The sequence below is a fragment of the Coloeus monedula genome (assembly GCF_965178545.1).
Source record: "Coloeus monedula genome assembly, chromosome: 32".
Classification (NCBI taxonomy): Eukaryota; Metazoa; Chordata; class Aves; order Passeriformes; family Corvidae; genus Coloeus; species Coloeus monedula.
The window spans coordinates 2,496,798-2,511,950 of record NC_138812.1 but is presented as its reverse complement, the minus strand read 5'-3'; the positions used below and the strand labels follow the sequence as shown (position 1 = coordinate 2,511,950).

Here is a 15,153-nt window from a genome sequence, read left to right as displayed (position 1 = left end):
CCCAGGACCGGCCCCTGTCCCCATTCCCATGTCCCCGCTGAAGCAGAGCAGAGCTGACTCCTCGCTGTCCATGGGCACAGCCCCTGCTCGTCACAGCAATGGGGCCAGATCCCAGCAGAGCTCCAGGCACGGGGCTGAGGGAAGGGCTCTGAGAAAAGGAAAACTGGGGGGCAGGGCCAGGAGAAAGGGCTTGGACATTGCTCAGCAAAGTCTCCCCTGACTCCTCACTGTCTCCTCCTTCAACAGCACTCCATGGCCAGAGGCTCAAAATGTGCAACAGCAGCTCCATCAGCCCCTTCCTCGTGCTGGCATTGGCAGACACGCGGCAGCTGCAGCTCCTGCACTTCTGCCTCTTCCTGGGCATCTCCCTGGCTGCCCTCCTGGGCAGCGGCCTCATCATCAGCGCCGGAGCCTGCGGCCAGCACCTGCACAGCCCCATGTTCTTCTTCCTGCTCAGCCTGGCCCTCACCGACCTGGGCTCCATCTGCACCACTGTCCCCAAGGCCATGCACAATTCCCTCTGGGGCACCAGCCACATCTCCTACTCAGCATGTGCTGCTCACGTGTTTTTCTTTCTGTTCTTCCTCTCAGCAGAGGATTTCCTCCTCACCATCATGTGCTACGAGCGCTACGTGTCCATCTGCAAAGCCCTGCACTACGGGACCCTCCTGGGCAGCAGAGCTTGTGCCCACATGGCAGCAGCTGCCTGGGCCAGTGCCTTTCTCTACGCTCTCCTGCACACGGCCAATACATTTTCCCTGCCCCTGGGCCAGGGCAATGCCCTGGACCAGTTCTTCTGTGAAATCCCACACATCCTCAAGCTCTCCTGCTCCAAATCCCACCTCAGGGAACTTGGGCTCATCGCTGTCAGTGGCTGTTTGCTCTTTGGCTGTTTTGTGTTCATGGTTTTCTCCTATGTGCAGATCTTCAGGGCTGTGCTGAGGATCCCCTCTGAGCAGGGCCGGCACAAAGCCTTTTCCACGTGCCTCCCTCACCTGGCCGTGCTCTCTCTGTTCCTCAGCACTGTTATGTTTGCCCACCTGAAGCCCCCCTCCATCTCCTCCCATCCCTGGATGTGGCCCTGTCAGTTCTGTACTCGGTGGTGCCTCCAGCCCTGAACCCCCTCATCTACAGCCTGAGGAACCAGGAGCTCAGGGATGCCCTGAGGAAAGTGAGGACCGGATACTTTTCACAAGTTAAAATCTTTCTATTTCCTTCTGCCATGCGAGGAAAATTATGACTAGGATGCTTCTCAGAAGCAATAAACTCTCTCTTTTCTGCTCCAGAACCTTCAGAATTTAACTCTTTACAATCTTGGCCTCTTTTTCCTCTTTGTCCATATTTTCATTGGTGCTTTTTCTTATTCTTTTTCTGGTGTTATTCTGCTTTTTATAAAGTACTGTAGTACTACTCCTTGCATTTCTGCATGAACATCTACCTTTCTTTTGAAACACAAAGACTTTCAGGAGGCTTCTTCCCTGTGCATTTGAATATAAACAAGGGGCTGTCCTGACCTTTGTGTCCAAGGTTTGTTCCTCAGCCCTTCTCTGGCTCTGCAGGGGCAGTGCCTGTGGGCAGAGCTGGAGGGAAGAGACTCCCAGCACAGCAGCACGGCCAGGGACAATGGCCCAGCCTCTTCCCACCTCTGTTCTTCCCAGCTCCACACTCCCTTTCCCAGCCCTTCTGAGGGTGCAAGGCCGGAGTGCTCGGGCAGCTCGGTCACTGTCCTGCTGCGTGTCTGTGCTGTGAGCACAGGCAGGGACAGGCCACGGGCACTGCTGGGACACAGCCGGGCTCCAGCAGAGCAGCTCCATCAGCAAAGGGCATCTCCTGGGGGCAGGGCAGGAAGGCTTTGCTCTCCTCCAGAGCTGCTGTCAGGAATGTGCCCCAGGAATGCCCTGGCAAAGCAAACCCCAGTGCCCAGGGGCAGGGGGGAGTGTGCAGGGGGGGCAGGCAGCAGTGTCCTGGCACTGCCAGAGCTCCTGGGATGGACCTGAGGGAGCAGCAGAGCAGGGCCTGGGCTGTGCCTTTGTTCCGGGCACAGCCTGGGAAGGTGCCCAGGGCAAGTGTCCCACACCAGCCCCTGCCACCAGCAATCCCAGCACTGGCCTCTGCCCTCCCCTGCAGGAGGTTGTTTGTCCCTGCACGGAGGGACACCAAGTGACCAGGCCAGCAGTCCGTGTTTGCTGTGTCCTGAGGAGCCTTCAGCAGTGCATCGAGTGGGTGTGGGGAGATGAACCCGAGTGAGCACAAACACCATCAGCAGCACTCGGGGCTGGCACAATTCCAGGGGCACAAACTGTGCCCTGAGGCCACTTCACTGCCAGAGTAATGTCCTCTGGGAAAGCACCTGAATTCTTTGCTGTGCTGAGAACTGCATGGAGAGAAATGTCCAGGGCAGGGAGGCTCCAGGGAAAGTGCTCAGGACAGCCAAGGGCTGCACAGAGAGACACCAGAGTGGTGGGTCTGTGGGGAGAAATCACAGCTGCCTCCCTTGGGAATCGCCCCCAGGACCTGGACAGGCTGTGCTGTGTTCTGGGAACTGACCTGGAACCGAGGGATGTGGAAAAGGCCTTTGGTGTCAGGGACGTTGGGAAGGCTGGGCAGGCACTGGCATTTGTCCCTCAGGGATTCCATGAGGGTCCTGCCAAGATGAGCTCTGCTCCTCCCTGGAGCCCTTCATGGGCACAGAGGGCTGAGAGACCTTTCCAGGACAGGCTCAGGCCAAGGAGCCCTTGAGTCTCTCAGCCCCTCGTCGGTGCCTGCTGGAATTCAATCCCCCTCCCCATCCCGCAGCAGCCCCGCATTTCCCTCCTCCAGCCTTGCTCTCCAGCACAGCCACGGGGGCTCTTCGGGCTCTCGGCTTTTCCTGCAGCCACCGAGGCCAGCTGAGCTCTGCCTTCCCCACACTCAGCCCTGCCCAGCGCAGGCAATGCCCAGAAATTCCCTGTGTGTCCCTGGCCTCGCTGTCAGCCCCGGCAGCGGCTCCGTGGCCCCTCTGTGCCCCGCTGCCCCAGCCATGGTGCCCCAGCCCCTGTGCAGGCCCAGCCCAGGACAGGAGCGCTGCGGGTGGGAACGGCCCCTGGGCCCTGCTGCCCACAGCAGCCTTGGGGCTCTGCGCTGTTGAGCTTTGGACGGGGTACCCTTCCTTCCCGGACCAGGGTGAGAGAGCAGAGGAGGCTGCTGTTCTGCTGAGTTCTGTATTTCATAGTCTCACAGCTTTCTTGAAGGCAGAGTTCGAAGGGGGTTACATGATAAAGGCAAGCAGCAACAGCAACAACAGGCAAAAACAGCTTCTTCTTCTTCTTCTATATGCTCTATATGCTCTATATGCTCTAGACTCTATATTTTTTCTTGCAGAAGTGTGGATTATATTTGTTAATTGACCAATAAGATTAACACACGATTCCAGTTTTCCTTTTCTTAACCTATCCTGGTCTAATTCTAACAGTCGTAAGCCTCACACCAGTGTTACACAGGTATTACACAGATTTGCGGATGCAGTTTCTATCAGCTCTTATTGTTTACGTGAATGCTCTATGTAAAAAATGTGAACAGTGTCATTCTATCCATATTTTGTCTAAAGTAAAGAATTCTGTGAAAAGGTAACCCTGCTGCAGTAAGAACTGTGTTTAAGGTCTCTGCTGCAGCTTTTCAATGTTTAAGGCACTTAGCATATATTTCTACTAAAGGTTAAAAAATCTGTATTTCTATTTCACTTTGGTGTGACTTCATGTATCTCAGCTTGTCCAAAGGTTTTAATTCAACCCCTGTGCTTTGGCTTCCCTCTGGGCCTGAGTCCAGAGGAGCTTTCACTTCAACAAAACAGAACACTTACAGGAAAAGTAAATGGAGTGGGAACTCATGAGAGATTGAATTTTCTCTGATTCAACTCAAGGATTGATGCCATAGACTTCTGAGTGGAAGAATAATTAATTCATTCTCCTTAAGACAATAAATCAAGAGAATAAATTAGACTTTTGTATCAGGTATGAGTGAAGAGATTGCATCCAACACAAGTTTTTCCTGTAGGATTTTTATTTTATTATTTTCTCATGAGATTGTATCAAGGCAGAAGAATTAAATTCAAGATATTTGTAGCAAAGAGACCTCTACTGAACTCATTGTTCCAAATAAACATATCCCTTACCCCATATTTCCATGACTGGAAATTTTTCTAATTCTGGACTCTAGTATATTGTACTGTATGTGTATTCAGAATACTTTGCAACAGTTAAATTTGCTTAAATTTCATTTCGGACATTTACTTAATTTTAAGAATTTGCCTCATTTCAGCCATCTTTTAAAAAGTATTTTCACACTTTCATTTTTTTTGTCTGTTACCTTTTCAGTGAGGAGGATCATCATTTGGGTTTTCTCTTGGTACCTCACTAATGCACTCTGAGAGCCATGTTCTGTGTTATTAATGTAGTAGTGATCCGGGGTTCATGGATGGCTACTGCAGGAAACTTGATGGCCAGTAGTGAAAACAGCAAAAATAATGATGAGAGGAGCCACAGACGTTCTGCTGTCTGAGAACTGTGAACTGCCAAAATCAAAAAGGTCAGTGCTCTTCTGGTTCAGAATGCCCTTCAGTTGGAGCTGGAACATACTTTGGGCTAAGAGCCTGAGCACAAGAGGCTGTAGCACCTATTTTGTTCAGCAGTTCCCTATTGCCCTACTCCATACTCCACTGCATTCCAGCATGTGATTTGCTGAGCTGTAGACTGTCCCTGAGTGGTGTGATTGCCTGGAATGCTTGAAAATTTGGCTTCACATTCCTCCGTTTCTTTTCAGCATTTTCTCTGTTGCCCTCGTTGCCTCACACCAGCCCCTGTTTTACTTCTAGATGGAGAACAAGGTTACAAACTACAACTTCTCTTCCTATGTACTTAGAGGGGTTCTCACCTGTAATAATAAATGAAATAGGTTTCATTCCTTTTGATTCCTCCTGGTATGATGCAAAGAAAGGAAAGGTAGCTGGAACTATGGCTTTTTGGGGTGGCTGTTATACCAGAGCCCTGGATCTGTATTAGGGATATTCGTGTTGGCCAGACTGTCTCAGCAGAAAGAGGGAGGAGTGCAATATTAATGTCAGGAGCTCATCCCTGTCCGTGATTTATTAAAAGAAGCCTAGCTTCATGTCTTAGGCCCTGAATGAAATACCTGCAGTTTGGCTGCATGAGTTTGTATCTATGGATCCCACTTCTGTGCAATGTCTGAAGGCCAGGGAACTGCCTTTGTTACCTCTCCTACTGGCACTGCTACAGGAGAAGGAAAGAAATCCAACTAATTTTGAATCAGCTAACGTGTCCCTTTTGGATACAGAATTCACTGAGAGCCATAAATACAGTGCGTGGCTTTAATAAAGCACAAACGTGAATTTTAAACCACACCTGGCATTGATGTTGCTTGGACTGAATGTGTGCACAGCCCAATGTTTCTCCTCATTGTCCCTGTTATGAATTTCTGCCATTTTTCCTCTTCATTCCTGTCTGAACAAAAGCAGACTTTGTGCCACTGAGTTGAGAACGTTATAAATAAGGTATGTAATTCGTGCTATTATGTATAAAATTGGAGTGTAATCAGACCCTACAGAGACCGAGTTTCAAAATCCCTTCACCAGCCCGGCTGAGAGAAAAATTTCACAACACTAAAAGAAGTTCTCTCACAATAAGTGAGGATTCCACCCAGGTGGGGTTAGATCTTATCACCGGGACATTTGCACCATAACGACTTGATTGCCACCTTCTGATATCTACATCTCATCTGATAAGGAATCAGACATCCCGGGAACTAAAAATAACTGTTCCAGGAAGCAGAGATGGCCCATTCATCAGCAGAAATGGCCCACTCATCACCCAGGATGGACAATTCCTGGGATCCAGGAAAGGCTTTGCGCAGCCCAGCTCTGGGACAAGAAAACTTCATGAATATGCTAAAATGACGAGAAGAATAGAATTAATTCGGACTCTGCCCAAAAAATGTATAAGAAGGGACCAGCCAAAGCAGCATCTGTGAACTTGGGAGGTCTGGTGCGACAGAGATCAGATCTATGTGTGTTCACCCAGCTCCGACCCCAGGCTCGGAGCTGCTTTTCTCCATCGTGGCTTTTAAAACCGATATTTCGGTCGCATAATAAATGTCATTTCTTTATAAATTTTGATTGGGCAATTTTGTTTATCTTAAGAACATCCTTCTCAGGCATCAGGAAACTGCCCCATCTCTTTGTTCACCATCTCGAGTGCTTTTCTCACTCGGAGAGGATGGTAACACCACAGGGATTCGTGTACTGACTCTGAGCAGCAAGCTTTGGCCCTGGTGAAGCTGAAGGACCATAAAGCAAGGCAGGAATTTGTTAAGAAGTTCTCACTAATCCCTGGATTTGAAGGAATGATGGAATAAATGGCAAACCTTTTGCTTCAGGCACTGGAGCAGATGATTTTTCTAGCAAATAATATTGGTTTGAGTGTTACTGAGCTCATTCACCTTGTGAGGGATTTTTTCTTTAAAAAAACATTGATTTCTTTGTACCTTAACTGCACAGCTTTTGAACAGCTGGGTGCTTTTGTGTTCCTTCTCCCGTTTATGATGTCAGTGTGCTTTTTACTGCATATCCAAGAACAGCTTTTAATTTTTCTCATTTTTAGCTTCACTTCCTAGTTTTTACAGTTAAGTGCATTTTTTATGTTGTAGGTCACCTGTCACATTTCCCTCGGGCAGTATCTGTACACTGCAAGTGATTCAGCCTCTCTCTTTCTGTTCCATCTCATGCTAATGGCTGGGAGATGTTATCTGGGTTAGCCAGGCTAAGGAACATCCTGTTCTTGCCTGATTTTCTTGAGCTGAGAATCTTCTGGCTATCTCACTGCTCCTTGGAGTATTATGTTGCTCTGGGTTCTGCAGATAGTTATCTGAGGTGTGAACTGGCCAGATGAGTTGCTGCCCTTTGTAAATGGCTCTGTTTAAATTTCTGTGCTATCTTGGACACCGCTTAAGGTGTTGGGTCCTTCTTGCTTCAGGTGCTGTAAAATGGGAAGATGAGAAATTCCTTCCCATCACTGATGAAAGTCCTGGCCAATCTCAGTATCAGGGGAGATCTGTAATGTGATGAATTTCCTTTGCTGCAGTGTCTGTGCCAGGCTTTTCTCCCTTGTGTTTGATCGTTTATAACATACACAGATACATGTTTTACTTAGGGAAAATCTGGGAGCATGGTGTGTTCATAGCTACTCGGTAACATATTTTCAGTATATATAACACGTGAATGGAAAAGGGGAAGTGCAGCACAATGAGTGTGTTTTGGGTATCTCCTGCAGATGTTGAATCTGTCCATAAGAAGAGATTTCTAAGAAAGTTTTATTAATGAACGTTGCATCATTGTTTTTTTTATGCTTGCAGCTGCTCAGAGGGAAGGAAAGTCCCACGTCTCTCTTACACTTGTTGAAACACAGCATGATTTGTTGGTGTATATAAATTTAAGCGAGCTATTTCTCATTTGACTTCATTTTGCTTTGTGCCAAGGTCCTCTGGAGTAACTGAAACAAAAGTAAAATGCCTGTTCTGATGGAATGATTGAATAAAATGTAAAAGGATAGCAACAGTCAAATTAGATCCCCTTGCTGCTCATTGCCAGGAAGAGCTGGTTCATTAAACCAAAGCAGGATGGAAGTGATGAGCAATGTGCTTGCTTAAAGGATTCCTCCCTTGAGAGGGTGATGGTGTCACCTGGATCCTTGAGATCATCATCTGCTGCTTGCTGACTGCCTCTGAGGAACAAGCCTCAATGTCACCTTACCTGTCTGTGACCCATCGGCCTCGGGAAACAGCTGCTTTCTCTCATGCTGCACTGGTTTGGAAAGGAAGGAAGAGGCAGGAAAATTGTGACTTTCACCTGTGTGAGTGCTTTGGTGGCAACAAGATTGTGTCTTTCTATGTAAGAAAGTGTGTGTGTGTCTCTCTTAAAAAGCCTGGTGCTTGTTATCTTTGCTAAGCAATTGCAAAGAACCAATGAAATAGAGAGACAGTGTTGTGGTGGATATTAACTTTTAATGAGTTTACAGAATAGAGCCTTTCATAATCGGAATTCCTTAGCTCTACAGAGATAATGAAAATAAGAATGTAGTGAAGTTGCTATATACGCTAGCAGATGATTTCCAAACACTGAAACCCAAAGGATTTAAAATTTATTCTGCTAAGAAATTGCTTGGGACATGCAACTCTTGGACAGGAACTACATTTCATGCTAAGTAGACATCATCTGGTTATGTTGAAATGTAAAGACTCAATTGGGGTCTTGCAGAAAGCAGTGGTAGAAGTACTGTTGGCTTTGCTAAACGCAGACCTGGGGCAGTGGGAACTATCCTGGTGCTGGCAGACAACAAGGTCTGCATGGAGGCAGGGGTGGGGGAAATCACGGGTAGGGCTTGGCCCCAGTATTTTCAGAACTATAAAGGACTTGGAATGGCCTGGGAAATTCTGTTCCGGGTAGAGCTGATGATGGGATGGGTCAGCATTTAGGAAATGCTGATTAAATGAAGGGCACGCAGGGAGTTGAAGACATTGTGTTAAGGTGAGGAACAAGACCGGGACACCGCGCTGGGGCCCCGCGCACTTTTCCAGCCCGGCCGCCCCCACGGGCCGGGCCCCGCGGCTCCCGCTGCCGCCCCCCAGCACGGGGCTGTGTCCCAGACCCCACGGTCCAGCCTGAGGGTTGGGGGCGGCAGCGGAGCTGCTGGACGGAGCTTCCAGCCCCGCCAGCCGCAGCTCCGATCCCTTGGGCCGTGACGCCGGGGACGGGTGTCCGTCGGCGCTCGGGGTCTGTCAGCTTTTGCAATGCAGAGGGAGAAACTGAGTCCCAAGGGGTGTCGGTTTCCATCAATCGCTATTTCTCCTCTCTTTTCCATGATGGATTTCACAGCGCTTCCTTTCGCCCCAGAGATTTGGAAAACAAAATTCCCGGCTGCCCCGGATCCCTGCAGCTCTCCACAGCTCCAGCCTCGTCCCTCCTCTCCGTTTCCTTCTCTCCAGTCTCTCCCGCCTGGCCCTGCCGGCTCGGAGGAAGGAGATTCCCCCGGCACCCCCTGCCTCCTCCTCCTGTCCCGTGGGGCGCAGTTGGTGCTTCTGGAGCCGCCTGCCCGCGCAGCCGGACCCGCCCTGCGGCCGCTCAGCGCTGCAGCCGAGGGAATGAATTGCAGGCACCGCTGCGCTGGGCTGGCCCTGGCCGGGTGCCCGGGGCCACCAAAGCCGCTCTGGCACTCTGCTCACAGCTGCAGCACACAGAGCACTGAAGGAAAGGCTCGTGGGCTGGGATCGGGGCAGGGAGAGTACACTCATTGCTTACTGCCAGGGCCACAACAGACCCAAGCTGGGGAAATGAATGGAATTTATTTCCAAACCAATCACACCAGGACAAGGAGAACTAAAACAAATCCTAAAGAAACACCTTCCCCACCCCTCCCTCCTTCCCGGGCTCCCAGTCTCCGCCCGCAGTCCCTCCTCTGCCCTCCCTGCACGGCAATCGTGTCACCAGCCATGAACTTGGCTTTTGCCTCATCCCGGGATCTCTTCCCGGACAGGAAGAACTTTCCCCAGCACAGATTCAGGCTGTGGCGGCCTTTGAGGCTCAGGGCGTTTCTCCTGCAGCTCCCTGCAGGTCTCCTCTCCCCGAGCCGTCTCTCCTGCGCCACAGAACTCTGCCGGCTGCAGCTTTGCAAACGTCAGGTCCAGGTCTGGATGTTCCTGCACGATTTGCTCAAGGTCCTTGGGGGCTGCATCCGATCCACTGTTGTTGTGTTCCCCCTCGGCACGGAGCCCATGGATCTGATGGCCCCTGGCCAGGGCCTGGCACAGGAGGTGGAACCTGGGTGCTGCTGCAGCGGCGCCGGGGGAGCCCCAGGACTCGCTGTGGCCGCTGTGGCAGCCGCAGCACAGCCCGTTCCCAGCGAGGAGCCCAGGGCTCCGTGGGGCTCTGCAGGACCTCGGCCCTGGGGCTCGTCTGCATCAGCCCGGGCAGCTGGGCTGGACTTGGCTTCCTTTGTGTCTCTGGCTGCCCTGGCACAGCAGCTGCCCAGCGCCCAGGGGACAGCAATGGGAGCGGGGCAGGTCGGGGTGAGCTTCAGTGTCTGTGCCCGGCAGAAATGCCAAAGCCTTCCCTAAGGAGCAGCGAGTGCTGCCAGAGCACAGGATGATGCTGCTGCTGCTGCTGCTGCTGCTGAGCACGGGACGGCCCCAGGGCTGATGCCAGACAAAGCCGGGATGGGAGCCACAAACAACGGGAGGAGGGGGGGAGGGGCAGGAGAGGACGAGGAAGAGCGAGGGGGGAGGGCGGATGGAGGAGCAGGAGCGGCAGGAAGAGGAGAGATAAAAGGGGAGGAGCGGCAGGAAGAGGAGAGATAAAAGGGGAGGAGCGGGAGGAAGAGGCAGGACAGAGGAGGCAGGAAGAGGAGCCTCCACGTGCATCCATCGCTCTCTGTGTCCGCAGCTCTCGGCCTCGCTCCCCCCATCCCGCAGGTGACCGGGTAGGGACAGCTCGCCCCAAATATCTTGGGCAGTCACTGGGGATATTTTTGGGAGAGGGGATTTTTGGAGCTTGGAGGACTCCAGCACCGAGCCCCAAATATCTTTGTTGGTTCCTGGGGGAAGGGGGTTTGGTGGGGCGGGGGGGGGAGGCGGATGTTTGGATCTTACAGGGCTCCAAATGTGAGTCGGAAATGCCCCTTGGGGGATATTGGGGAGCCCCCGGCACGCGGGGTTTTTGGGGTCCCGGTGGCGGCTGCCGGGAGAAATGGGATGGGGCGGGATGGGGCCCGGGAAGGGTGGGGTGTGGATTGGGGGGTGGGATGAAGTGTGGCGGAGGGGGATGGGCGGGATGGGGCCTGGGCTGAGGCAGCCGAAGGTTGGGGATGATGAGGCCGGGGGGACCCCACTCCTGAGGGGCGTGCGGGGTATCCGGCAGCTCGGAGGGAGTTTTGGGGCACCCCTAATCCTGAGGGGGTGGTGCCGGCAGCGGGGGACACGTGGCTCCGGCAGCTCTGGCCCCAGCTGAGCCCCCCCCGCCGCCAGCGCCCCCCGGAGCGGAATTTGGGGAGGGGGAGGTGGGGGCGGCCAGGCCGGGCCCCCCCGCGCTGTCCCGGCGGGGGCCGAGTGCGGGCGGGAGCCCCGCGGGGCCCGGCCCTGCCCGGGCACGGCTGATGCCGCCCGCCCGCGCTCCGCACTGGTCCGGACTGGTGCTCCCAGTGCCGTGCGGGGCGGGGCCGCTCTGGGGACCCCCCAGGGCACAGCGCGGCTGCTTTGGGGCTGTGGGCAGCGCCCGGCGCTGGGCATGGGGCGGGTGGGGGCAGCTGGGGCCGCACTGGTGGCACTGGTGGTGCTGGGAGCCCCCCCGGCCGCGGGCGAGGAGCTCTGGGATGGGGGGGGGGGGGGAAGGGAGACCCGTTTTAAAGAGGGGGAGAGCAGTGAAAAGGGGATCGGACTCCCCAGACTGAGTGGGAGAGGGAACTGAGAGCCCCAAACCAGGTACGTGGGACACGGAGGCTTTGGGGGAGGATGAGAAAGGAGAGGGGGATATCGGAGAGAGGGAGGAAAAAGGGAGTGGGACCCTTCCCCTTCGTGGGGTCCGTTGGTGGATGAGGATTGGGGGATGATGGGAAAAGGGTGGAGGAGGGGAAAGATGGGGGGTGGGACCTCCAGAGGAGTGGGAGGGGTTCTGGAGAAGCCCAAAGTTGCCATCATTGCAGGGGACTGATCTCCTGTGGGAAGAGCTTTGGCCGGAGCACGGAGCTGATCTCCCAGCACAGGATCCAAGTGGGGGAGAAGTCCTGTGTCTGCCCAAGCTTTGCCCAGAGGTGCCATCTCAGAGGAGAGAGACCCTACAGGGGCCAGGAGGGCAGGAAAAGCTTTCATAGGAGCTCCAGCCTCCCCAGACACCAGGGGATCCACACTGGGGAGCCCCTATGGATGCCCAGACTCTGGGAAGGGCTTCACCGTGAGCTCCAAGCCCCTGGAACACCCGTAGGAGCCACCTGGAGGAGGGTCCCTACAAGTTCTCGGCTGCAGGAAGAGCCCCAAGGAGCCCAGGTCCCTCCAGAACCACCACCTGAAGCAGAAAGGTGGTGACAACTCTCCATCCCAGGGCCCTGGGAACACTCTGGGGTCTCCGGGCTGACCTCTCCCAACAAGAACTCACAGCAGCCCTCGTCCTGCCCCTAAAATCCCTTGGGATCTCCCATCAGTCTCTGCATTCCCCGCTCCCCTCTCCATCCTGACATGAGACCAGAGGGGTGGAAGTCTCCACCCAGGGTGACCACAACACCCAAGTTTTTATCTCCACCCACCAATTTTGCATCTTTTCCCTTGGCCAGGTTACCCCAGGGCGTGGGAGCAGCCCAGAGCCCTGCACTGCCCATCCCGACCTGTCCTGGCTCCATTCCCATTCCTCCCGTGGGATGTGAGGGGCTTGGGGAACAGGGGAGGAGGGATGGAAGAGAAGAAGGGGGGAAGAAGAAGCAGGAGAAAGGATGGAGAGAGGAGGAGCAGGAGGTGGGATTAGGGAGAAGGAGGAGGACAGATGAAGGAAGACGAGAAGAAGGTGGAGGAAGAGGAGGGAGCTCGTGGGTCCAGCGGTCCCAGAATTTGCAGGCCCCTCACCCCAAGGAGCATCGACCCCCCCATCCCACAGGTGATGGGGAGGGGGAGCTTGGCCCAAATATCCTGGGGAGTCCCTGGGCCAGTGTTTGTGGGGGGGATGTTTGGATCTTGCAGGAGTCCAGAGCTGAGCTGTAGGTGCCCCTTGAGGGGATACTGGGGGGTCCCCAGGCGGTGTTTTTGGGGGGTCCCTGTGCTGGCTGCTGGCAGAGCCTCAGTGGGGGGTGATGGGATGTCAGGTCCACCCCATGCTGGTGGGTCAGGCACGGCCACCTCCAGCCCGGAGCCAGGGGGCTGCGGGACCCCTTGGGAGAGCCGGAGGGGGAACCTCGGGAGCCCCAGAGTGGGACGAGCAGAGAGGGGCAGTACCGGGAGCAGGGGAGCCCCGGCAGTCTGGAGGAGCGAACCCCTGTGACCCCCAGGGCCCCAAAGTGGGGAGCCCAGAGAGGGGGGAGCGCCGCCATTCGCGGGACCCTCAACAGCCTGGAGAGGGGCAGGGGGGACTCCTTGGACCCCCTGCACCCCGAAGCAGAGAATAAGGGGAGAAGGGACCTGGGGACCCCATAACCCCCAGCATCCCTAAGTGGGGAGACCAAAGAGGGGAGCTTTTGGATTCCTGGGACTCCCAGCAGCCTGGGGAGGGTGGAGACCAAGGAGAGAGGGGGACCCCAATAAAAGAGGGACCCCAGCAGCTGGGACAGGGGGGAACCCGCAAACACCAAAGGGGAGAGACCAGAGACAGGGAACTGCTGAGAGGCTTTTTCAGAGCAGATTTTTATGGACACACAGTGCCCAGTGACTTCTAGAGATGGACTTGGGCAGAGGGACCTTCAAACTCAATGTGCTCATCTCTTGTTTTCCTCCAAACCAGGATTTCCCATTCCCAACCCTTGGCCAGATGAAGGAGGAGGCTGTGAGGAAGAGGAAGATGCCCCGGGAGCCCCAGGCAGGTGAGGAGGAAGTCAGTGCCCCTTTCCCCTCTCTCCTGCTCCATCTCCCAGCCCAGCATCGCCCCCGGCTGCAGGACAACCCCGCTGCCGACGCCGTCCTGCCGGGGACGGACTGGGGGGATCTCCTTGCCCTTCCCTGTGGCACGGAGGCAAATCCCATCCTCTCCTTGTCCTTCCTCCCCAGACAAGGAGCTGAGCACGGAGCCCAGGGAGGACAAATCCCCGCGGCAGAACCTGGTGGAAGAGGCCGTTTTGAGCGGCTCCACGGCGCAGGAATCCAACGGGGAGGAAAAGCCCCGGAGATCCCGCAGGAGGAGGGGCTGCAAACGCAGCCCAGGGTGCTCTGAGGAGGAAAGACCCACCCTGTGCCGGGAAGGCGGCCGGAGATGCAGCCAGAGGTCAGAGCTGGTGGTTCATGAGCAGCTTCACGATGGGGAGAAGCCCCACAAGTGTGGGGAATGTGGGAAGAGCTTCAGGTGGAGCTCCCACCTGATCATCCACCAGCGCATCCACACCGGGGAGAGGCCCTACGAGTGCTCTGAGTGTGGGAAGAGGTTTCACACCAGCTCCAATCTCCTCCAGCACCAGCGGATTCACACGGATGCGAGGCCCTTCCGCTGCCCTGAATGCAGGAAGGGCTTCAAGCAAAACTCCGCCCTCGTCAGGCACCGGCGCATCCACACCGGGGAGAGGCCCTACGAGTGTCCCGAGTGTGGGAAGAGGTTTCACACCAGCTCCAGTCTTCTCTTGCACCAGCGGATTCACACGGATGACAGACCCTTCTGCTGCCCCGACTGCAGGAAGGGATTCAAGCAAAACTCCCACCTCATCACCCACCGGCGCATCCACACCGGGGAGAGGCCCTACGAGTGTCCCGAGTGTGGGAAGAGCTTCTCACAGAGCTCTACCTTGACCCAACACCAACGGAGGCACCGCTAAGGGAAGCCCTGCGAGTGCCCCGACTGCGGGAAGAGCTTTGTCCTCTGCTCCAACTCCATCTCCCATCAGAGGAGCCACGTTTGGCAGAGCCCTGGTGACCCACATTCCCTGTGATCCAGGTTGGGAAGAGCCCTGGCTGGTGCTCTCCACGTTCTCCTGGATCCCTGTAGGCACCTGGGTGAACACAGGGGCAGGAACATCCATCGGGACTCAGATCAACATTGGAGATTCATTGGGAAGAGCTGATTTTTTACCTTTACACCCTAAATTTTCATCCGCTCTGTCCAATTGTTTTCTCTGGTGGTATCAAGCAACCCTGGATGATCTTGGAGATCTTCTGCAGACTAAGTAACTTCTGTGTTAATCCTACTGAAACAACCAAAATTGGGGTAAAAATAAAGAAATTAAACAAAGAGATCTAAAGTTCCACCATTTTACCAGAATTTGGGGGTGAATTTGGGGTTCAGGGGAATATTCGGGAGGATCTGAGTGTTGTGGGGTCTGAAGCTGGGCAGATTGGGGCCACAATCTTGTAGTTGTGCTGACAGAACATGTTCACCTGAGCCCATCTGTTCTCCAGGAATTCCAGTTGTCTGTTCCAGTCCCTGGCCTGGGTCTC

The 15,153-nt window shown here is 54.5% G+C and overlaps 1 protein-coding gene across 1 annotated transcript; it reads left to right on the top strand.

The window, feature by feature from the left end:
* Window positions 1-269: 269 nt before the first annotated feature.
* On the top strand, window positions 270-1,118 carry LOC309583761 (olfactory receptor 14J1-like; the record flags this gene model as incomplete). Its single annotated transcript, XM_082299553.1, has 1 exon — window positions 270-1,118. One exon carries the CDS (start codon window positions 270-272, stop codon window positions 1,116-1,118), a length of 849 nt encoding a protein of 282 aa, XP_082155679.1.
* Window positions 1,119-15,153: the final 14,035 nt, after the last annotated feature.